Source organism: Giraffa tippelskirchi, chromosome X (genome assembly GCF_054371585.1).
Source record: "Giraffa tippelskirchi isolate mGirTip1 chromosome X, T2T-mGirTip1v1.2.pri, whole genome shotgun sequence".
NCBI classification, from domain to species: Eukaryota; Metazoa; Chordata; class Mammalia; order Artiodactyla; family Giraffidae; genus Giraffa; species Giraffa tippelskirchi.
This window is the reverse complement of record NC_137289.1, coordinates 144,258,641-144,281,326: the sequence shown is the minus strand read 5'-3', so window position 1 is coordinate 144,281,326 and position 22,686 is coordinate 144,258,641. Positions and strand designations below refer to the sequence as shown.

Sequence of the window (22,686 nt, the reverse complement as noted above, 5' to 3'; positions counted from 1 at the left end):
GCCCTAAGAGGCAGGGAGGGGCCTGGGAACTGAACGCAGGGCACACATCTGCTGGGTGGGCCTGGCCACGTGGGTGCTGGCTGAGATGAGCAGGCTGCTGACAGCTGTGTCCCAAACGCCCCTGGCTAGGAGGCACCCATCCCAGAACACAAGCTCCCGTGATTCACAGAGCCGGGGGAGCTGGGGGCCAGCGCAGACCTCACCATCAAGCAGGAAGAAGGCTGCAGAGGCGGGAAGGGTGAGGAGCCTTCTCAAGCAGTGAGGGGCAGTCATTTCAACTGAGGAGGGGGACTGGGGTCCAAGGCTATGCAGAGGGAACATCGGGAAAGACTGGATCAAGATTGCAGAGAAATTTGCTTCTCAGCTCAGGGGTTCCAACTCCACCATGATGAGGAGCATTGGCGTACTCCTTGTGGAAAGTTCCTCTGGCGTGCTGGGGTTGGTGCTGGAAGGTGACCGTGTTTGTTGTCATCCCTCACTACTTGTTTAGCCCTTTAGAACCCCACACTTGATTCTACCACATTAAAAGCTACCTTGTTGAGTGTCACCACCAATCTTCTCTGTGCCAAATTAGATGGCTTTTATAAGTCTCTGTGATCCTGTGCATGGTTAGAATATTGGATAGTGGGTAAGAGCACAATTCTGGAGCCAGAGGAACGTGACTTTTTTTCTCACTGTGTTGGGTCTTCATCGCTTCGTGTGGGCTTTCTCTAGTTGTGATGAGCAGGGGCTTCTTATTGCAGTGGCTTCTCTTGTTGGGGAGTACGGGTTCTAGAACACGGGCTTCAGTAACTGTGGCGCACAGGCTTAGTCGCTCCGTGACATGTGGAATCTTCCTGGAGCAGGGATCGAACCCGTAACCTACACTGGCAGGTGGATTCTTATGCACTGGACCACCAGGGAAGTCCAGAAGACGACTTTTCTTAACCTCTTTGTGCTTCAGTTTCTTCATAGGAAAATTGGAAATTGTCACAGTCCCTCCATCACAGGGTTTCTGGGCAAGGTAAAGAAATTAATCAAGGAAAAATTCCGGGCCCATAGTAAGCCCTGCTTAAGTCAGCTGTGGCTGTGAAGCACATCCTTTCTTAGGAGGTTAATGAAGGGAGAAGTTGAAAGAACACAGGAGCAGAAGTGGAGCAGCGAGCGTTCTCTCCAGCACTGTTGCACTCTTGACCTTTGGCTTCAGTTTCCTCATCCATGAAATAAGGGGCCCTTCCAGCTGTAGGGTGCTATGGGTTTTTCTGATGTCTTGGCTAATAATATGGGGGACACTGACTTTAGGAAAGACAGGAAGAGGTTGCAACTGATGGAAAGACTGAGCTTGTCAGATAATTGGGCTGCATGCAACCTGTGCCTGACTCAAGAAGGGAATTTGCTGAGAACAACAGAGACCTTCCCTTGTCCCTACTCTTGGTCAGTCAGATGTGCTGTTGAAGGGAGATGGTCCCATTCATCATGATGCAATGAGTTGCATTTAGCTGGGCCGCCATGTATACTTGCATAGATCGTCCACTGCTCAAGGGTAGTTGGCCATATGGCCAAGCAAGCCTGGAATCCAGCCCTCGCTCCTCTTATCTAGCTCTGCGCCCTGATGTGGGCTGCATCAGCCCACAGGAAGCGTGCTCTCAGCAAACTTTGGTAACTGTGGCACATGGGCTTAGTTGCTCCACGACACGTGGAATCTTCCTGGACCAGGGATCAAACCCGTAACCCCTACATTGGCAGGTGGCTTCTTACGCTGTCATTTTCTGATTGGCACTAAGGTGTTATCTAGACTAGTTTTAAGCTTTAGTTTAAAACGAGAAATGATAGCACGGATGGAGAGGAACTTCTGTGGTAGGGATGCGCACAGTGGGGGCAGTATAAATCAGGGTGAATGCTGAGACTGAGAGGGCTCAGGAAGAGTGGGTTATGGGGCTCAGGATTTAGGGAGTCAGAGGAGGAGGTCCAGGAGACTGACAATACCTGCTTCCTGTGGCCTGTGTCACCTGTGTCCCCTCCGGTCAGGAAGGGCAGCTTGCTGTCCCCTCAGGAGCTCTGCACTGCAGTTTAAAACCAGGATGGGCTCACGTCACATCTGATCGTTGTAGAGGAGTCCTCTTGTGTATTTTTTCATCTGAATCCTTTGCTTGAGAAATATTTCTTTTAGAAAACGCCTTCCACTTTAGCCTTTTTTTTTATGTTTCACGTTGATTTTTTTTTTTTCTGGACAAACAACTCATTCCCAGCACCTGGTGTTGTCCTAGGTTTTGGGCCGTGTCCAGGGCTCCATGGGGGAGGTCCACATCACATGAGGGACTTTGCTGCATCCTTGATGAGGAGAAGCCGTTCACGGCCCTGTGAGCGTGCTGCTGCTCATGGACGCCAGAGGGAAGGGTCATGGCCAGACCTTGAGTGGTCCTCCGGGCCTACTTCAGGCAGCAGCCCAGAGGTGAGTGAAGTCCATGACAGTGAGAGAAGTAATAATCCTCTCTACTTGTGGAGCGCTTACTCTGTGCTAGGGACTGTTCTGAGGGTTCGGTAAGCATGATTTAATCCTCACAGCCCCTGTTCAAGAAGGATACTGTTATTCTTCTCCCCATTTGAGAGATGAGAACACTGAGGCTCATGTGCCCTGGAGGGGGGTTTGTGCATCTGGAATATGTGGGCTGCCTGCTGGGTTTGCCTGGTGGGAGCACTTGATTGCCTCCATTTCCAAATAAAGATCTGAGTCTACATGGATGGCCAGGGGAAGAACACGGGAAGAGCTGCCTGAAGCTCTGGGCTCTCCCAGGGTGGGGAGAGCAGACCTGGCCCCTGAAAGCTGGTTTCTGGGCTCGGGCAGAGGGCTGGGTCCTCAAAGCCACTTTCCACATGGGATCAACTTCTGGCTCATGGTGACTGTTTTGACCTGGTGTCGATTCCATTTTCATTTTCATCTTTTTTGGTTACTGGCTGTGTGGACAAACCTGTGATGGCTCATTTGATTTCAATAAGTAGCTCATTTTTCTGATCTGCCTGGCACGGGCACTGGACTGTTGGCAAGTATAACGTGAGTGTGCGCCATGCTTTGTGTGATCCCAACTGCCTGGTGGGTGATTTCTTTAGCCTGGGGCCAGGCCATGTGCGTCTGGCTTTTTTCGAAAGGCTGAGCACGCTCCACTGCTCTACTACTGGCGGTCACGCTGACTTACTTTCTTAAACTTTATTTCTAAGCAAATGTTTTAAGGGAAGCCAAGAGACTGGGTGGGGCTTCCCTGGTGGCTCAGTGGTAAAGAACCCGCCTGCCAATGCAGGAGACACGGGCTCGATCCCTGAGTCAGTAAGATCCCCTGGAGGAGGAAATGGCAACCCACTTCAGTATTCTTGCCTGGGAAATCCCATGGACAGAGGAACTTGGTGGGCTTACAGTCCATGGGGTTGCAAAGAGCCGGACATGACTGAGCACACACACACACACACACACACACGCAAGAGGACTGGGTGGTGGCCAGATGAGGCCTTCATGTTGATGATAACCCAGGGTTTTCGTGAGTCCATGAAGCCATGGGCCATGTTCTCTGATATCATAGGAATGCTTTCTCACACCGTGTGTCTGGCCGTGAATCACCTGAGAGACCGGTGGAGGGCAGTTCAGAAGTTGCCGCCAAGCCTGCGTGTTCTGAAAGGCGTGCGTTTGTAACAAGGTTGTCATCTGGAGGTCATGCACGAGAGGCAGACCATGAGCCTGAGGGAAAATAATAACGGTAAAGTGTGTGTGTGTGTGTGTGTGTGTGTGTGTGTGTGTGTGTGAGAAAATGTGACCCCCTACGGTAAAGTGTGTGAGAAAATGTGACCCCCTACGGTAAAGTGTGTGTGCGTGCGTGTGTGTGTGTGCGTGCGTGTGTGTGCGTGTGTGTGTGAGAAAATGTGACCCCCTACGGTAAAGTGTGTGTGCGTGCGTGTGTGTGTGTGTGCGTGTGTGTGAGAAAATGTGACCCCCTACCCACTCTGTCCCCCCAAGTGGCTTCCTCCAGTTCAAGGAGAGTCAGGGAAATGTGAACCACATTATATCCCTTTTGAGACTATTCTTTTGGCCAGGAGTCAGCAGATATTTTCTGTAAAGTATATATTTTAGGTTTTGCAGGACAATAGGCCAATTGAGGGCATTATGTAGGTTCTTTAAGAAAAGAGATAAGAATTTTATAAATATTAATCAAATGCAGGTTTTTTTATAAGTCTATTAATAAGAATGGAATTCTCTGGAATTCTTTTGCCTCATGGGAGTTTACAGATAGTGTTCTTTCTCAACCGATCGATGGCAAAGGTTCATCTGTGAAAATCGTTCTCTACTCCCTGCCCAGGTTTGGCCCACATGCTGCAGTTTGCTGACTCCTCCTCTTGGTAAACCTTCTAGAGCCTTCTCTCTGAGAGCTTAAGAAGCAATCCACTTATCAGCAGATCAGGAAGTAAAATTTTCCTGCCTCATGCTCCTGCTCATCTCTTCAGTCATTCACCACAGGTGTATTGAGCTTATGCTGCATGCCGGGGAATGGCTGGGGTGCAGGGATACCCAGGAAGAAGATGGTGAGGGGACCCATGCCCACCTCACCAAGGGCTGTCCCAGAAATGGGCAGAACAAAGATGAAGGCATGCAAATGTTATTTAACTGCATCCATGAATTCCATGAGCAAAACAAGTTTGTGCAACCCTAAATCAAGTATACATTTGTGGTAAAGTTGGAAAAAAACACCCTAAAATTTTTAAAGGAAAAATTTCCCCATTTTTGCCTCATTTCCCCCTCATCCTGCTCCCCAGAGCTCACTGCTGTTAACATTTCGCTGGGGATCCTTGCAGCCACCACCCACCCACCCACCCGGGCAAACAAATAAACCCAAACTCACAAAAATGCACCAGGTCAATCTGGATTGGGTTATATTTAGATTATTTTATAAATGCCTTTTTTCCACCCCCTCCACTTCAGTTTTGAAATTGTATAGCCTAGTCAATAAATGATTTGGCAACAGTTGAGAAATCACGAGTTCCCTTCTTCCCATATAAGCTTCTGCAAACCGTAGGCGAGGTTCTGCTGCTGGTAAAGCAGCCAGTTTTAGGAAGTTGGTTAGTTTCTTTGTGCGCATACACCCAACAGCCCAGAGATTGCCACTCGGCAGCACTGCAGGTTCTAGAATGAGCAGTTAGGACAACACCAGAGGCGCGGTAAGCCCCTTTATTCTTTTAACAAAGCTTTCCAACAAAATAGAGGATTTCTGGCCATGAAACAGGGTTTGGTGGCCAATACTGTGACCAAAGAAGTAGTGAACGGGCAGATGAGCATCAAAAGGCGAAGTCTTGGAGCAGCTCTGAGTGTAGGTGGAGTGGTGTGGTGTGCAGGAAATGTCAGAAATCCAATGTAGTGGTCTTAGCATTTTCAAGAGGAAAAGAAGCAAATTCCAAGTTAGGAATTGATCTGGTCCTGCCACAAATAGTATTCTCATCTAGAGCCAAAAGGCTGGAGGGGAGGTGTTTGTTCTTTGCCGTTTCTACAGCAAAGGACAGGCTCTCTTTGTTCACTCAGGTCGCTTGCTGGTGCCTGGCAAAGCCCGAACTTCATCTCCAGGAGCTTCAGGTGAATTCAGTATATCTACGTTTTCTTGTTCAGAGTGTTTAAGTGAAGATGTTACTGTTGCTATAATTATCTTCTGTAGTGTTTAGACATAGAAAGTGGCAAGTTTTTGTTACTGTCAAGAACTGTCAGGTTGAAAAACTTAACGATTGTTAAAAATCGTGTATTTGCTCGAAAATTGAATGCGATTTAAGCACCATTGCAAAGACTGATTTCCAGAGAATCTCATCCAATGTTTACCTTCGTATATTTTTTCCATGATCATTTAGTGCCTATTAAAGTTCTTGGAGTTATTTTTTACCACTATTTAACATATGTAAGTTCTTGAAGTTCATTTTTTTTTATATCCGGTGACTGCCCATTATAGATCTTGAAAGTAAATTAAGTCTGCCCTGAAATTCTCTGATGCTTTTCAAAATGACTGCAAGAGCTCAGAAGGAATTAGGCCAGCAGGGCCAATGATATATAGGGAATTGCATTTAAACTTATCCCATTTCGACTTGATATTTGCAAACTGTTGTGATAGCCAATATAATTGCATTATAAGAAAATGATACTAGAATAAAATCAAACTCAACTTGCAAAAATGCCCCACCTCCCTGTCATTGGTGGTGGGTAGAAGGCAAGGACCTCGCTGACTCCTGGTCTCAAGAGTAGAGGTTCTTAGGCTTGACTATGTGTCAGAATCACAGAGTGAACTTTAAAAAATCCCCCTGTCCAGGCTGAACTGCAGACTAATAGAATCAGCATCTCTGGAGTGGGCCTGGGCATTGGTAGCTTTTCAACTTCCCAGGTATCGCTGCATGAAGCCAGAGTCAAGGACCACTGCCTTAGGGAAGCATCTGAACATCCCATTTAGTCTTTTCTGCCAGGAGCACAGACTTTTGGGAGTGGGACTGACAGAGCCTCTAGGAAGACCTGAAGCTTATTCATTAGCCTTTCAGCTTGATTCCAGAAAGCAAAATAAAAGTTCCATGTATACCTTGTCCAAAAAGCTGAGGCTGTGGATCAGGGCAGGGACACTTGATGTTGTCCACTCTTCTTTCTGCTTTTCATTCTTTCATGTGATAATCCTAAAAAGTGCACAGGAGTTGATGAGAGAGAAGTCAGTCCTGTGGAAACCCAGACTGACAGAGTATCAAGGTATGTCTGACATGGGAGGGTGTCACGACCCAGGGTCAGCCTTGGAAACTCAGTTGGATATTATTTGTAAGTGCATCTCAGCGTCACCTCTGGGGTCAATCGAGGGGGATGTCATTCCAGTGAAATATCATTTGAGTTCAGCTGACCTATTGAACAGTGCTGAGGGATTTATTGTTTTTTAAATTATCACTCCCAATTTATAACTCTTCAGGGCTATAGAGACAGTACATGGAAATGTGTAACCCATGGTTCTGGGTCAACATTACCTAGTACAGACTGGGTTGATTTTTCAGATGATTGTTAATAGCCACTCGTTGGCTAATATGTCTAGAATCAGTGGATTTCCAGTTGTTCTATGGAATTACAGAGCACCTATAAGTGCTCTATGGTATCAGTGGAAAGGCAAGGTGGGTAATACCCCCAGCCATTTAAGTCCAGAAGGTTCCATGTATGGCTGTGGTGTTTCTGCTGATAACTGAAACCAGATCTTTGCTTGGTACCAACTTGTAACCTACGTGGGTACCTCTAGACTCAGTTTCCGCTCTGCCGCCTACCATCTGATTGACCTTGGGTAAATGAGCCTCTGAATCTCAGGCTCCATGTCTGTAAAATGAGGGCTTATGACAGCACCCACCTCACTGATTTTTATGAAGATCAGACAAGAAAATACATGATTTGCGCTCCCAGTGTTTGCTTCGCGATAAAGCACTCAACAAATGTGTGCTACCATATTTGCTGGATTTCAAATAGCATAACTTTTCATATTTTTATGTGTATGAAATCAGGCTCCTCTCTCCTTGGGATTCTCCAGGCAAGAATACTGGAGTAGGTTGCCATTTCCTTCTCCAGAGGATCTTCCCAACCCAGGAAGTGAACCTGGGTCTCCTGCATTGCAGGCAGACTCTTCACCATCTGAGCCACCAGGAGCTCACCAGAAGAGAGAGGTGGGAGGGGGCATTTTCGTGACATACCTGCTTGCAGCCTAGGATGGGGTGGTAGTGCTGGTTTAGTTGCTAAGTCATGTCCAACTCTTGCAACCCCATTGACTGTAGCCTACCAGGCTCCTCTGTCCATGGGATTCTCCAGGCAAGAATACTGGAGTGGATTGCCATTCCCTTCTCCAGGGGATTTTCCCAACCCAGGTCTCCTGCACTGCAGGCTGATTCTTTATCAACTGAGCTATGAGGGAAAAAGAGGACTGGATTATCGTACACCATGGACCCAACCAGAGAACTGATTTGCTGTGGAAACCAGGAAAACAGTTGTGAAATGACTGCTTCGATAGCGAGCAATGCTTTATTCAGCATGGAGTGGGACGTGAAGCAAATTTCTTTTGTTGTGTGTGATTCATATGCTTTCTTTAAAGAAATGGGTTCTTGATTTTTTTTCCCACTGGGTATTCCAAAGCAACACACAGGGAGACCGTGTAGACTGGACCTTCGTCGGCAGGGTGTGCTGTGCAGAGAGCTCACTGCTGCAGCCAAAGAGCTGTGTCTAGCAGCTCGAACTTGTCTCAGCCATGGGCTCCGCTGGTCAGCTCTGATTCCCCTGCTCTCTGCTCTTCCTCTCTGTTTCCTGGGGCTACCACCGACTGGACGACTCACAACAACAGAAATGTTTCCTCTACCAATTGCGGAAGCCAAAAGCCTGAAATCCAGGTGTTATCAACAAGGTTGCTTCCTTCTTGGAGGCTGTGAGGGAAAATCTGAGCTGTGCCTTTCTCCCCGGCTTCTGGTGGTGGCTGGCAATCCTTGATGTTCCTTGGCTTGTAGACACATCACTCCGGTCTCTGTCTCCATCTCCACATGGCTCTCTTCCCTTCTCTGTGTCCAAATTTCCCTCTTCTTAGCAGAATAGCAGTCATTGGATGAGGGCCCATTCGAGTCTAGTATGGGGCTTCCCTAGTGGCTCGGTGGTAGAGTCTGCCTGCCAGGGCAGGATACACAATTTTGATCCCTGGGTGGGGAAGATACCCTGGAGAAGGAAATGGTAACCCACTCCAGTATCCTTGCCTGGGAAATCCCACGGGCAGAGGAGCCTGGCGAGTTACAGTTTATAAGGTTGCAAAAGAGTCGGATACAGCTTAGCAGCTGAACAAGTCTAAGTATGACCTCACCTTAGCTTGATTCCCACTACTGAGACCCTATTTCCAAACATAGTCACATTCACATGGAGAGGCTAAAATGTCAACATATCATTTGGGGTGACATGATTCAACCTGCAACACTGTCCTTTTCTGTCCTCTATTCTGCCACTTCCACTCAACCCTAGGCCTCCCCTTCAGCCTCTCCCAACCTAATACTTGCCTTACTTTTCAGCAAGTATCTCCTATTTATCTTGACTACTTTCCCGGGACCTGGTCTGAGCCCCAGGATACCATCATTGACAACCAGGGGCAGACTCTCTTTGGTCAGAAAAGACACAAGGCCTTGGGCCCATGACACTTTAAGCAAAGACTTTAGTTGTTTTTAAAATCTGCAGAAGAGTGAATATATTCCAGTCTGGGTTATATTTGTCTTTATGCCAATGTGGTCATAACATATAATTTTTTACGAATTTTTATTTTTTGTTTATGGAGGAAGAGGCCGGTAAAGGCCAAAGCATCTCAGGCCCACAAAGTTGTAACTCGGTGCTGTCGACAACCACGTTCTCTTTTCTGATCTGACGTATGCCAAGCACAGTTCAGGAACTGCTAATAGGTTTCCAGTGAAGGAGATTTAATTATTGAATCACAATCCATTGCCTGAAACCTGTAGGCTAGAATTGTGTCAAAGTTCAGAATTTGCACTGTAGCGAGAGAAGGTAGTTTTGTTGTTCAGTCACTCAGTCATGTCCGACTCTTTGCGACCCCATGGACTGCAGCACTCCAAACTTCCCTGTCCTTCACCATCTCCCGGAGCTTGCTCAAACTCACGTCCATTGAGTTGGTGATGCCATCATAGTACATAGAGGATTTATTATAAAACACTTTAGATGGGTCCACAGCTGCCCTGACGATCACGCACGTGATAATTTCCGCTCTGAAACCAGAGAGCTCCCATAAGTGGATAAATAAAACTTTTACTAGCCTTAGCTCAGTTCGGATCAGCTTTTGCTGTCAAATAAGTTAGGAACCCCCCCCCAAATCTTCTGGTGCTCAGATTTTTAAGGATTTCAGAACTGCAGAGAGATTATTAAGCACCCGTATAAGACAGGACCTACGTTCAAGATATAAACCATCAGCCACTGTCCTGGTGACCAGAAGACGTGATTCTACCAATTCCTATGTCTGTGATTTTCCTTTTTTTTTTTTTTTTTTGCCTGTGTGCATCTCTCTTTGATGCTGGGTAAATGCCAGGTGACTGGTGCTGACCGTTATTTCGTACTCAAGTGTGGAGCCCCAAACAGCTGATGAGAAGTTTCAGTTGCAAGGACAGGCCTTCCAAACGATGGGTCCCAGCCTAGGATGGGAGCAAACTTCCAGGCTGGGTACACCACTGTGATCACAGGTCTCTTTTGTGGTGCAGGGTCAGGGCTAGGGTGAGGGGAGTGAGGCCCTAGCTTTGGGTGCAGAATTTCAGGCAGGTAGGGTCCCCAACAGCTTGGCAGTCAGGACACATAATATTTTAGCATTCTATTTTTAAGTCATAGTGAGGAACTCTAGCCCACAGGCTGGGGGCCTATTTTGGTAAAGTGAGTTTTCTTGGAACCAGAGCCGGGATGGGGGAAGGCAGGGGACTTACTGCATGGCGCAGGCAGAGTCCGATTCTGTCATTATTTCATACTGATATATGGTCTATCAGGAGCTTTCATTTTTTTGTAAACTATTTTCATCTTGATGACTACCTTTTTGGGCGTCCTCTTAATTTTTGCTACTGTGACCCTGCTACTGTGCCTTTCCATTTTCCTGATGAGGTGCTCCAGTCTCCTGCTTGGGGGGTGGAGTGGAGCATTTATGAACCAGGTGGATGTCAGGGGCCCCAGAGCCAGAGGAGGAAAGAGAACAGGGATCTGCACTCCAGAGAGACATGGTGCTTTAACCCTCCTGTTTGCTTTGTGACAGTTCGCCGCTGCCTTCACTTGGTGCCTGAATTCCTGAACCCAAGGCTCTGGATTCAACCTTTCAAGGTAGTAAGTCTCAGGGAGGGAATTAGGAGGGGTCTAACTTCTCATACAGACTTCCAGCCCATCCTTTGTGCAGCCCCACCTGGCACTCCACTGGTGACTCCACTGTGACTGCTGTCTGCAGCTCCCGAGTCTTTTGTGGGCTTGTGTGCTATGAATTGACCTCACTCTGGTCAGCTTTAGCCCTTCTTCGCTCTGCTGTGCCACATACCACTCATCCATCTGCTTTCTGTCTTCCTCAAGTTCATACACAGTCCGTTGTCTGCTGTGGTCTCCTCTTAATGCCCTTTCTCACCTTGTAGAATCCTAACCCTTTGCTCTTACTTTAATGGGTACCTTCAGCTGTTAGCCTCAAACAACAGAAATGTCTCTCTCTGTCTCTGTCTGTCCCTCTCTCTCAGCTTTATTTGCATAGTTTTACTTTCCTGTTTGCATAATTGACCCTTTCCCTCCTATTTTCAGAGTTGCTATTTCTCTTTTTTTTCTTCCGCGTAGTTGCCATTTCTCTATTTTATTTGCATAGTTACCATTTTTCTTCTGCCAGGCTGAATGGTTTTTTTCATTATTTATTATTCATTTATTCACTAAGGGAGTAAATTCTCTCGAGTACCCTTCTTAGTTCTCTGGGATTTGGTTCCCTTTGAGGTCCTTTTGGAGCCAAGACTTTTGTAAGCCAGAGGCATGGGTGTGACTAAGAGGAAGAACTTGGCTACAGAGGTGGGACTTTTGCTGCCCAGGGCTTTAGGCTCTGCCCTCTCACCTCAGAGGCCATTGGATGTTGTGAGCTAGGGTACACTCTATGGATGATGAGCATTTGCAGTCCGTTTTGCCTCTCTGAGGCCCTGAGGTAGGTGGAGAGGCTTGAACTATCGGGTTTTCTCTTTAAGATCTTTGCTAGTTGCCTACTTCCTACCTCCCACTCTTCCCATCCATGTGCTGCTGCTGCTGCTGCTGCTAAGTCGCTTCAGTCGTGTCCGACTCTGTGCGACCCCATAGACGGCAGCCCACCAGGCTCTGCCATCCCTGGGATTCTCCAGGCAAGAATACTGGAGTGGGTTGCCATTTCCTTCTCCAGTGCACGAACGGGAAAAGTGAAAGTGAAGTCACTCAGTCGTGTCCAACTCTTAGTGACCCCATGGACTGTAGCCTACCAGGCTCCTCTGTCCATGGGATTTTCCAGGCAAGAGTACTGGAGTGGGGTGCCATTGCCTTCTCCTCCCATCCATGTACTTCTCTTCAAATAGAAATTATTTGGGCCTCCTGATGCTTACCACAGGCTGTGTACTTACACTGACTGTATAGAAAGAGGAGGCAGAGTAAACCCACCCCATATACACCTCAGCCCAGGCAGGCCCTTTACCTGGTCTGTATTGTGAATGGGGAGACATGGAGGAAAAAAAAAAAGAAAAAAAGAAATTATTTGGAATTTGTCAAATCCTGTTTTTACCTCAGGACACTCTTTTGGGAGGCTGGAGTTAGGAACCTCAAGCTCTTCACTTAGAAATCCTCTCTGCCGTATTCTGCTCATTTCCGTGGCCTAGCCCCTAAGTTGCTTCAGATTCTCTGGGAGGCCATGGTGGTGCTCTTCCGTCACTCAGTTGTGTCCGAGTCTTTGTGACCCCGTGGACTGCAGCACACCAGGCTTCCCTGTCCTTCACCGTCTCCCGGAGTTTGCTCAAACTTTATGTCCGTTGAGTTGGTGACGCCATCCAAGCATCTCATCCTCTGTCGTCCCCTTCTTCTCTTGCCCTCAATCTTTCCAGGCATCAGGGTCTTTTCCAATGAGTCAGCTCTTTGCATCAGGTGGCCAAAGTATTGATGCTTCAATATGCAGCCTCAAGCGTCAAAGGGCTCTTCTTGTGGTCTCCAGCGCCACCTAGAGGCTTTTCTCCTCAATTGCTCAGTGTTGTGTGATAATTAAGTTTGGAATCACATGTTGAGGAGTTAACCTGAGGCTAGGGAGGCTGCACAGCACCATCCTGTCCTGGGGACACCCCCACCCCACCCCCACCCAAGTAACCACATAGAAATGTCTCACCTATTAACAGTACTCTGTGTACTGCATGAAGGGAAGAGTCTGCAACCAGCTTGCCTTGCCACCTGCTCCCTAGGAGACTTTTTAAAAATATTTGTTTTGTATTATTTATTAATCTATAACAGGAAGCTGACAGGCACTACCTCAGCCAGGTGATCAAGCTCCATACCAACAATGAAAATCATGTATGTGCCATTGCTGAGCTGTGGCTCGAGTGGCCTTTGAGCTCTGTGATTGCCCTCCCCCAAACCCATTACCCCAGTCTAATCCTAACAAAGACATCAGATGCATCCCAACTGAGGGACAGTCTACATGACCATCCCCTTTCCCATCATTTTCTCCCTAGTACTTTCCACCATCTAACATACTGCTCCAAATGGGCAGATATTTTCATCTGTTTTGTTCATTCCTATATTCCCCCCAATAAAGTATATGCTTAGTAAATATTTTTGAATGAATGTAGAGCTACCTTTTCCTTTTTAATGGCTGTATAGTATTCCATTTTATGACTATAACATCTTGTTTTATTTAACCAGAGCACAACTCATAGGCATCCAGATTATTTCCAATCTTTTGCTATTGCTGACAGCTCTGCATGGAATATCCTTGTAGATAGGCGTTTGTGTATGCGAAGGTCTCTCTTGTGGTCTACTTCTAGAATTGAAATTGTTAAGTTCTAAGTATGTATCTCTAATTTTGATAGATATTACAAATTTCTCTCCGCCTTAGAGGTGGCCCTAATTTAGACCCCTCCAAGGAAAATATAGGAATACTTGATTCCCTACAGCCTCACCTACACAGTAGAATCAGTGAAAAATACACTCTCCTGAAGGTCTGTGCCCTCTTGCCAGAGACTGCTGTAGAATACTGAGCATGGCCCCACCCTGCTTAAAACCCTCAGAGGCTTGCATTGCTCCTCAGATCAAGATCAGACTCCACACTCGTGGATTCTTACATCCGTGATTTCTTTCAGTCCCTTGCATTCACATGCTCGTTCAGATGAGGCCTGAGAAGGGTCTTCTGATTGTAGTGACATGGAGGTGCTGAGGATCTCTGCCCACATGGCCTCTCACACGCCCTTCCGGTCCTCTTGGCCCTACTTCCTATTCTGAGTCCTGCTATTGCAAGCAGTTCCCCACAGGTCTCAGTGGGCTTTGAGGACTTGAAACCTGCTGTGCTTTGTCTCTGGCCCACACCACACCCCTCCTGTTTGCTGTCCAGGGCTCCTGTGGAGGCACCGTGAGAAACTCAAAGGAATGCTCGCAGGGCCTTTGCATATGCTGAGACATGCTTTTGACATCTTTCCATCTTCTTCATGCCAAATCAACCTGAAAATCACAGCTCAAGTTTCACTTCCTCAGGGAAACCTTTCCCAGCCTCCATGAAGAGGTGAAATCCTCCTGTTTTAAGGCTCTTCTAGTCTCACTTCTTTGTGTCACCACTGAGCTCTTGTAATGGGGTTGTGTTTCATTTATGCCAGTGAGTTAACTAATAATCTGTGCGTGCATGCCTTCTAAATTGTTTCAGGCGTGTCCAACTCTGTGCGGCCCCATGGACTGCAGCCTGCCAGGCTCCTCTGTCCATGGGATTCTGCAGGGAAGAATACTGGAATGGGTTGCCATTCCTTGCTCCAGGAGATCTTCCTGACCCAGGGATGAAACCCGAGTGTCTTATGTCTCCTGCATTGGGAGGCGGGTTCTTTAACACTAGCACTGCCCCCAAGGCTACCCACTAGCTAGAAAATGACAAGAAAGAGTCAGGAAGTGACTTCCAAATCTAGCGATGTTCACACTTGAAAATCACATAGGCTGAGATCTGCTTAGGTGACAAGCAAACACAGTATTGTCTGGGTCACCCACCCAAGTTCCTTGCTTCCCCAAGGTTCATTACCCTCTTGGCATATGTGTCTCTCTCAACGGAGACGTTGAACTTGGAGACCCGGGGTGGATTCCGCAAAAGCTGCATATTTTGAAGCCATGAAGCATCTTTTCACACATGTTTTCTAGATGTATTAGTTTTCCATTGCCACATAACAAATATCCCCCATGTTTAAACCCTTCAAACAATGCTCATTTATTAGCTTAAATTTCTGGGCATTAGAGACTGGGTGGGCTTAAGTGCATTTTCTGCTCTAGGTCTCATGAGACTCAAGTCAAGGTGTTGGCCAGCTGGACTCTTATCAACTAGATTCTGGCTTAGGAGTCATTTCCAAGTTCATTTGGGCTGTCCCTCAATTTTAGTTCTTTGGGTTGTCAGATCAGGGCCCCCATTTCCTTGCTGTCAACAGGGAGCCACTCTCAGCTTTCACAGGATGCCTACATTCTTTGCCAGAGACCCACCCCTCCAGCTTCAAGTCTGCAGTGATGTGTCCATTTCTTCTCTGGCTTCCCATCCCTCTGATGCTTCCCTTGGCCACTAGCCACAGAAAACAGTCTGGTTTTAAAGGCGTAGTGGCGCTAGTGGTAACAAACCCACCTGCCAATGCAGGAGACATAAAGAGACATGGGTTTGATCCCTGGGTCAGGAAGATCTCCTGGAGAAGGAAATGGCAACCCACTCCAGTATTCTTGCCTGCAGAATCCCTTGGACAGAGGAGCCTGGCAGGCTACAGTCCATGGGGTCGCAAAGAGTCGGACAGGACAGAAGCGGCTTTGGCATGCATGTATGATTAGATTAGGCCCATTTAGATAATCTTTTTGTCACATAATGTAATTACAGGAGAAATACCAGGGGGCAAAGGTCATAGGGATTGCCCTACAATTCTACCTACCCCATGTAAAGCCAGGCTTTCTTTCAGTAAAAGCTAAACATTAAACAGTGGCACTTTGATGGTGCTGTATTTGGAAATAACTATAGGTAACTGAAAATGCTTGCAAGTTCTGTTTCACTTGAACTTTCATCTCATAAGGAGCTGGCTTTTCCTTGGCTCTTATGAATGGGCAATAATTATTGATCCTCAGAATTCTCAACATCCATATGAAAGTTTTTTATATCATAGGAAGGGTACATTAGTGACTGTTAGTTCACTAACCCTTAATTTTAGAAGAATTTAAAAAGAAAGCACGTACTTGGTGTAACTCACACTAAGGAGATGAGTTGGATTTTAGTGAAAAATACAGTTTAGTAAAGATTGGTCTCCACACCCAGTGAAATACGATTTTGAGTCTTTTTTTTAAAACTATAACCCTTGATTATACCAATCACATTAATCTTTTCATTGCTTTGTATAATTACCAAAGTAGTATTTTCAGCCCCCCGTTAAGGAAGAATCGCAGAAAGTGAGACACTCGACTAAACATTACAGAGTACGTACAAAAACATTAAACGTCACGTCTTGTTCACAAAAATTTACAAAAGCAAAAGAATGGCTATTAATACCAGTGTTTGTATGATAAGGGATCTATAAGTGGTAGCCTCCCTACAAAAAACTTTTTGAGTGTTGTCTACATTTGAAGATGTATTCTAACATAAAGATTTCAAAATGAGATTGTGTAGCATGATAGTTAGTGGTTAAAAGCACCATGTTGGAATCCGATGGACTCGTCTCACCTCTGCAGTATATTATCCTTCTGAAAGTTAATTAAGTCTCTGAGTTTGAGTCTCACTTACAACATATGGATAATAATGGAACCTATTGCATTGTATTGTTGGGAGCATAAACATGGGTGAGAAAATGTTCAGGTTTAGCATAATACGTGACACTCTGCTATTATTATAACCAGAAAGTGTCCACTTTCCTGTCATGCTGGGACATGAGAGAATTTGATACATACCATCATAGAGGTATAGACAGATTGTGGGAAATGTCAATAAAATATATGGTTGTGTAGATAAGGTAGAGAGACTCTGGCTTGGAAATCTTGGAGGATGGCCTAGTAGAAGCTGGATCTGGACTCTCCTTGGGGCTGGCCAGAGTTTCCTCGAGTTATGCTAATAGATTGAAGCAACAGACATACAGCTTGCTGTGCTATAGGTCTGGAATGAACCATAGCCAGGATCCAACATCAGGCCCACTGTGACGGTGAGGCATCTTGATGTGTGCTTTTGCCAAAGCTTTTCAGGTTTTCTTGTCATCACATCTCAGATAGCTTCATCTTTTGCTTCTTTAAACATCAAGAAGCTGAACAGGGTGAAAAATTAAAATCATTCTGAACTTAACTTACTGCAATTTCTTTAACTGTTCTGAGAACTCCTACTTCAAAACTCATTCAAAGTATGGTCAAAGCACTGTGAATTTCATCCTGAAATGCCTAGAAAATATTGCCAGTCTAACATTGTGACTCCACTTTGATTTTCCTTAGGAAAACATGACCCTTCACTTTTTGCTTCTGACCTGCCTTTTCCTGCTAATCTCTGATTCCTGCGAGTTCTTCACTGAAGCCAGTTATCCTCGAAGCTATCCTTGCGATGTGAAAAGCAAAAACGGCTCTTTTATTGCAGAATGTAACAGTCGTCGATTACAGGAAGTACCCCAAACAGTGGACAAAGATGTGACAGAACTAGACCTGTCTGATAATTTCATCACATGGATAACAAATGAATCATTTCAGGGGCTGCAAAATCTGACTAAAATCAACCTGAACCATAATTCCAAGTCCCAGAGTGGAAATCCTGCTGTAAAGAAAGCTATGACTATTACAGACGGGGCATTTCTTAACCTGAAACACCTAAGGGAGTTACTGCTGGAAGACAACCAGTTACAAGAAATACCGGCTGGTTTGCCAGAATCTTTGAAAGAACTTAGTCTAATTCAAAACAACATAATTACGTTGACGAAAAAGAACACTTCTGGACTTGGGAACCTGGAAAGGCTCTATTTGGGCTGGAACTGTTATTTTGCTTGTAATAAAAAATTTACCATAGAAAATGGAGCATTCCAAAACCTTACCAAGTTGAAAGTGCTGTCGTTATCTTTTAATCCCCTTCACAGCGTGCCACCCAGTCTGCCAAGCTCGCTAACAGAGCTCTACCTTAGCAACACCCATATCGGAAACGTCAGTGAAGAAGACTTCAAAGAACTGAGCAATTTAAGACTGCTAGATTTAAGCGGAAACTGCCCAAGATGTTTTAACGCTCCATTTCCCTGTGTACCTTGCCAAGGAGGTGCTTCAATTCAGATACACCCTCTTGCTTTTCAAACCCTGACCGAACTTCGCTACCTAAACCTCTCTAGCACTTCGCTCCGGAAGGTTCCTGCCAGCTGGTTTGACAACATGAACAATCTGAAGGTGTTGGATCTTGAGTTCAACTATTTAATGGACGAAATAGCCTCGGGGGAATTTTTGACAAAATTGCCCTCCTTAGAAATACTTGATTTATCTTACAACTACGAACTGAAAAAATATCCTCAGTACATTAACATTTCCAAAAATTTCTCAAAGCTTGTATCTCTCCAGATGTTGCATTTAAGAGGTTATGTGTTCCAGGAACTTAGAATGAAAGATTTCAAGCCCCTGCAGCACCTCTCAAATTTAACGACTATCAACTTGGGCGTTAACTTTATTAAGCAGATTGATTTTAGCATTTTCCAGTGGTTCCCCAACCTGAAAATCATTTACTTGTCAGAAAACAGAATATCGCCCTTGGTCAGTGATACCGAGCAACATGATGCAAATGGGACTTCTTTCCAAAGTCATATCCTGAAGCGACGCTCAGCCGATATTCGATTTGACCCACATTCGAATTTTTATCATACCACCAATCCTTTAATAAAGACAGAATGTTCACGTCTTGGCAATGCCTTAGATTTAAGCTTGAACAGTATTTTCTTTATTGGGGTAAACCAGTTTAAAGGTTTTGGAAACATTTCCTGTTTAAATCTGTCTTCAAATGGCAATGGTCAAGTGTTAAATGGAACGGAATTTTCACTTTTGTCTGGTATCAAGTATTTGGATTTGACAAACAACAGACTAGACTTTGATGATGATGCTGCTTTCAGTGAACTGCCATTGTTAGAAGTTCTCGATCTCAGCTACAACGCGCACTATTTCCGAATAGCAGGGGTAACGCACCGTCTAGGATTTATTGAACATTTAACTAACCTGAGAGTTTTAAACTTGAGTAACAATGACATTTTTACTTTAACAGAAACACAACTGAAAAGCGCGTCCCTGGGAGAATTAGTTTTCAGTGGAAACCGCCTTGACCTTCTGTGGAATGCTCAGGATGTCAGGTACTGGCAAATTTTTCAAAATCTCACCAATCTGACCCGGCTTGATCTAGCCCATAATAACCTTCGGCATATCTCCAGTCAGGCCTTCCTTAACTTGCCCAGGACTCTCACTGACCTATATATAAATGATAATATGTTAAATTTCTTTAACTGGTCATTACTGGAATACTTTCCTCACCTCAGGTTGCTTGACTTAAGTGGAAACCAGCTGTTCTTTTTAACCAATAGCCTCTCTACATTTGCATCTTCTCTTGAGACGCTACTACTGAGTCGAAACAGGATTTCCCACCTGCCATCCGATTTTCTTTCTGGAGCCAGCAGCCTGATACACCTCGATTTGAGCTCCAACCAGCTCAAGATGCTCAACAGATCCACGTTTGAAACGAAGACCGCCACCAAGTTAACCATTTTGGAACTAGGGAGTAACCCTTTTGACTGTACCTGTGACTTCGGAGATTTTCGAGAATGGATGGACGGAAATCTGAACGTCAGGGTTCCCAGACTGACAGATGTCATTTGTGCCAGTCCTGGGGATCAGGAAGGCAAGAGCATTGTGAGTCTAGACCTCACCACTTGTGTTTCAGATACCATTGCAGCCATATTCTGTTTCTTAACCTTTTCTGTCACCATCTCAGTGATGCTGGCTGCCCTGGCCCACCACTGGTTTTACTGGGATGCTTGGTTTATCTATCATGTGTGCTTAGCTAAGGTCAAAGGCTACAGGTCTCTGTCCACATCCCAGACTTTCTACGATGCTTACATTTCTTATGACACCAAAGATGCTTCTGTCACAGACTGGGTGATCAATGAACTGCGCTTCCACCTGGAAGAGAGCGAGGACAAGAACGTGCTCCTGTGTTTAGAGGAAAGAGATTGGGACCCGGGTCTAGCCATCATTGACAACCTCATGCAGAGCATCAACCAAAGCAAGAAAACAATATTTGTTTTAACCAAAAAATATGCCAAAAACTGGAATTTTAAAACGGCATTCTACTTGGCCTTGCAGAGGCTAATGGAGGAGAATATGGACGTGATTGTCTTTATTCTGCTGGAGCCAGTGTTGCAGCATTCACAGTATTTGAGGCTACGGCAGAGGATCTGCAAGAGTTCCATCCTCCAGTGGCCTGACAACCCCAAGGCGGAAGGCTTGTTTTGGCAGAGTCTGAAAAATGTCGTCCTAACAGCCAACGATTCACGGTATAACAACTTGTATGTCAATTCCATTAAGCAGTACTAACTGATGTTAAGCCAGGGGTCACAGGCGTAGTCAAAATGCACAGCAATGCTCCTTTTGTTCTTAGCTGTCACTTGCCGTATAACCGAGTACTCCAAACTTAATGGCTTAGAATGATACACTTTGTTGTGTCATCGTCTCTGTGGACCAGGAGTCCGGGCTTGACTTCTGGCTCAGCGCCCCTCAAAGGCTGTAATCTCTCTGTCAGCCAGGGCCACAGGCATCTGCTACGGTTAGCATCCACTTCGGAGCCCACATTTGTGTGGTGGTTTTCAGGACTGAGTTCTCCCTAGGCTGCTGGCCCAAGGCTACCCTCAGTTCCCGGCCACATGGACAGACCCTTCCCCTTGGCAGCTCGCTTCAGGAAAGCCAGCAAGAGAGACAGGTTGCTGACGCAATGGAAGTCGCCATCTTTGTGATCCAATCAGGGAAGTGATAACCATATTCTCTGGCCATATTCTGCTTGTTAGAAGTAAAGCAGCGGCCCTGCCAGCTCCATGGGAGTGATCACCTCAGTCCTGGGAAAGTAATCTATGACCAAGGTGGGCAGTCATGGTAAGCTCGCTCAGCCTGCCATCTTGGTTGTATATGGTGAATACCAGGAGCGGGGATCACTGTGGCCGTCTTGATAGTTGGCCTGCTGTGCCTTCTTTTCAGTATCTCAGAACTTTTGCGACTATAATAGTTCTGATGTTAAGTTGCTATTTAGATTTATCATATATCCATGGCTATGTGGTTATATTATGTTATAGTTGCATTAGTCCTTGTTTTATAATTACTTTTATAAACACTGGCTATGATATTTCACTTCTAAGGTTTAGATACCATTTAAAGGCTAAGATGGATGGTAGTTAAGTTTTTTTGTTTGTTTGTTTGCTTCTTAACCATTTTTTAAGTGTGCAGCTAAATTAGAAGCATTTGGAGTAATCTGTCAATCACCATTGATGTAAATCATGAAGTTAATTATTAAAATTCTTCATTTCACATCGTGAGCATATAGTAAATACACAGGGAAGTAAATCTATAATATAAAATAAATTACCTGAATGTCCATTGACAGATGAATGGATAAAGAAGAGGCAGTACATATATACAATGGACTCGGCCATAAAAAAAGAAGGAAATAATGCCACTTGCAGTAACATGGATGGCCCTAGAGATTATTGTACTAAGTGAATTAGGTCAGAAAGAGGTATCACTTATACCTCTGAAATATGACCATATTTCAGAGAACTGAAATATGTGGAATCTGAAATATGACCCAAAGGGATCTATCTGTGGAGCAGAACCAGACTCATTGACAGTGAGAAGACTTGTGGTTGCCAAGGAGGGCTGGGGGAGATGGACTGGGAGTTACGGGTTAGCATATGCAAACTATTACATCTAGACTAGATGGACAACAAAGTCCTACTGTAGAGCATGGGGAACTATATTCAGCGTCCTGGGATAAACCATAATGGAAAAGAATATGAAGAAGAGTGTGTATATGTATATAACTGTCACTTTGCTGTATACAGAAATTAACATGACATTGTAAATCAACTACAGTTCAATTTTAAAAATAAGTAAAACCTAGTGGGATTAAAAGATAAAATTACCACCAACACTGGGTTTTTGGAGAATCCTTAGGAAAAAAAAAAAAAACCTTTAATAGAAATCAAAGGTGGAAAAATTTTCATGAAGTGTGTACAATTGTTAACACAGAAATTCTATCTTTACTTCCTATTCCCTGGGGATTGGACTTCCCTGGTAGCTCAGACGGTAAAGTGTCTGCCTGCAATGCAGGAGACCTGGGTTCAATCCCTGGGTTGGGAAGATCCCCTGGAGAAGGGAATGGCAACTCACTCCAGTATTCTTTCCTGGAGAATCCCATGGACAGAGGAACCTGGTAGGCTACAGTCCATGGAGTTGCAAAGAGTCGGACATGACTGAGTGATTTCACTTTCACTTACTTCCTATTCAGAAGACGTAAAATCAGAATGCCTACGTATCGGTACCCTTTATGTAGTTCTCCTAAGTGAAACAGTGATGTCACTCCCTACCACCTCTGCTAGCCCTCTGTTCCTCTGCATCTGTCCATAGGATCTTCTGTCAATTGTAGTATGAATCTTGAAGAGGTACCTTATGAAATTGACCTGAAAATAACTGGAAATCATTAGAGCATAAGAAAATAAAATCCCTTTATCTCACCTATCTCCTTCAATTCACAATTTCTACTTAATGGACAGATGCTTTTTGAACAACTAATATGTATTGAGTCCTAAGGTGGGTTCCAAAATGCCCAAAATCTATCAGCTGTTGAATGGATAAATAAAATGGGCTATCGCCATACACTGGAGTATTATTCAGCCTTAAAAAGGAACGAAGTACTGACACACAGGACAACATGGTTGTGCCTTGGAAACCAGATGCTC

The 22,686-nt window shown here is 45.2% G+C and overlaps 1 protein-coding gene and 1 non-coding gene across 3 annotated transcripts; both read left to right on the top strand.

Annotated features, from left to right (window-relative positions):
- The first annotated feature begins 5,082 nt into the window (after positions 1-5,082).
- TLR8 (toll like receptor 8) lies at positions 5,083-22,456 on the top strand. 2 transcript variants are annotated; one of them, XM_081563602.1, is made up of 4 exons: positions 5,131-5,178; positions 5,537-5,587; positions 10,770-10,834; positions 17,168-22,456. In XM_081563602.1, exon 4 carries the CDS (start codon positions 17,174-17,176, stop codon positions 20,273-20,275), a length of 3,102 nt encoding a protein of 1,033 aa, XP_081419728.1. In that variant the 5' UTR covers positions 5,131-5,178; positions 5,537-5,587; positions 10,770-10,834; positions 17,168-17,173; the 3' UTR covers positions 20,276-22,456. The 2 variants fall into 2 exon arrangements, with proteins under 2 accessions (XP_081419729.1, XP_081419728.1); XM_081563603.1 differs by lacking the exon at positions 5,537-5,587 and having other exon boundaries at positions 5,083-5,178.
- LOC145537296 (small nucleolar RNA SNORA51) lies at positions 12,086-12,221 on the top strand. Its single transcript, XR_014076319.1, has one exon. It is a non-coding gene; the product is annotated as a small nucleolar RNA SNORA51 (small nucleolar RNA).
- Positions 22,457-22,686: the final 230 nt, after the last annotated feature.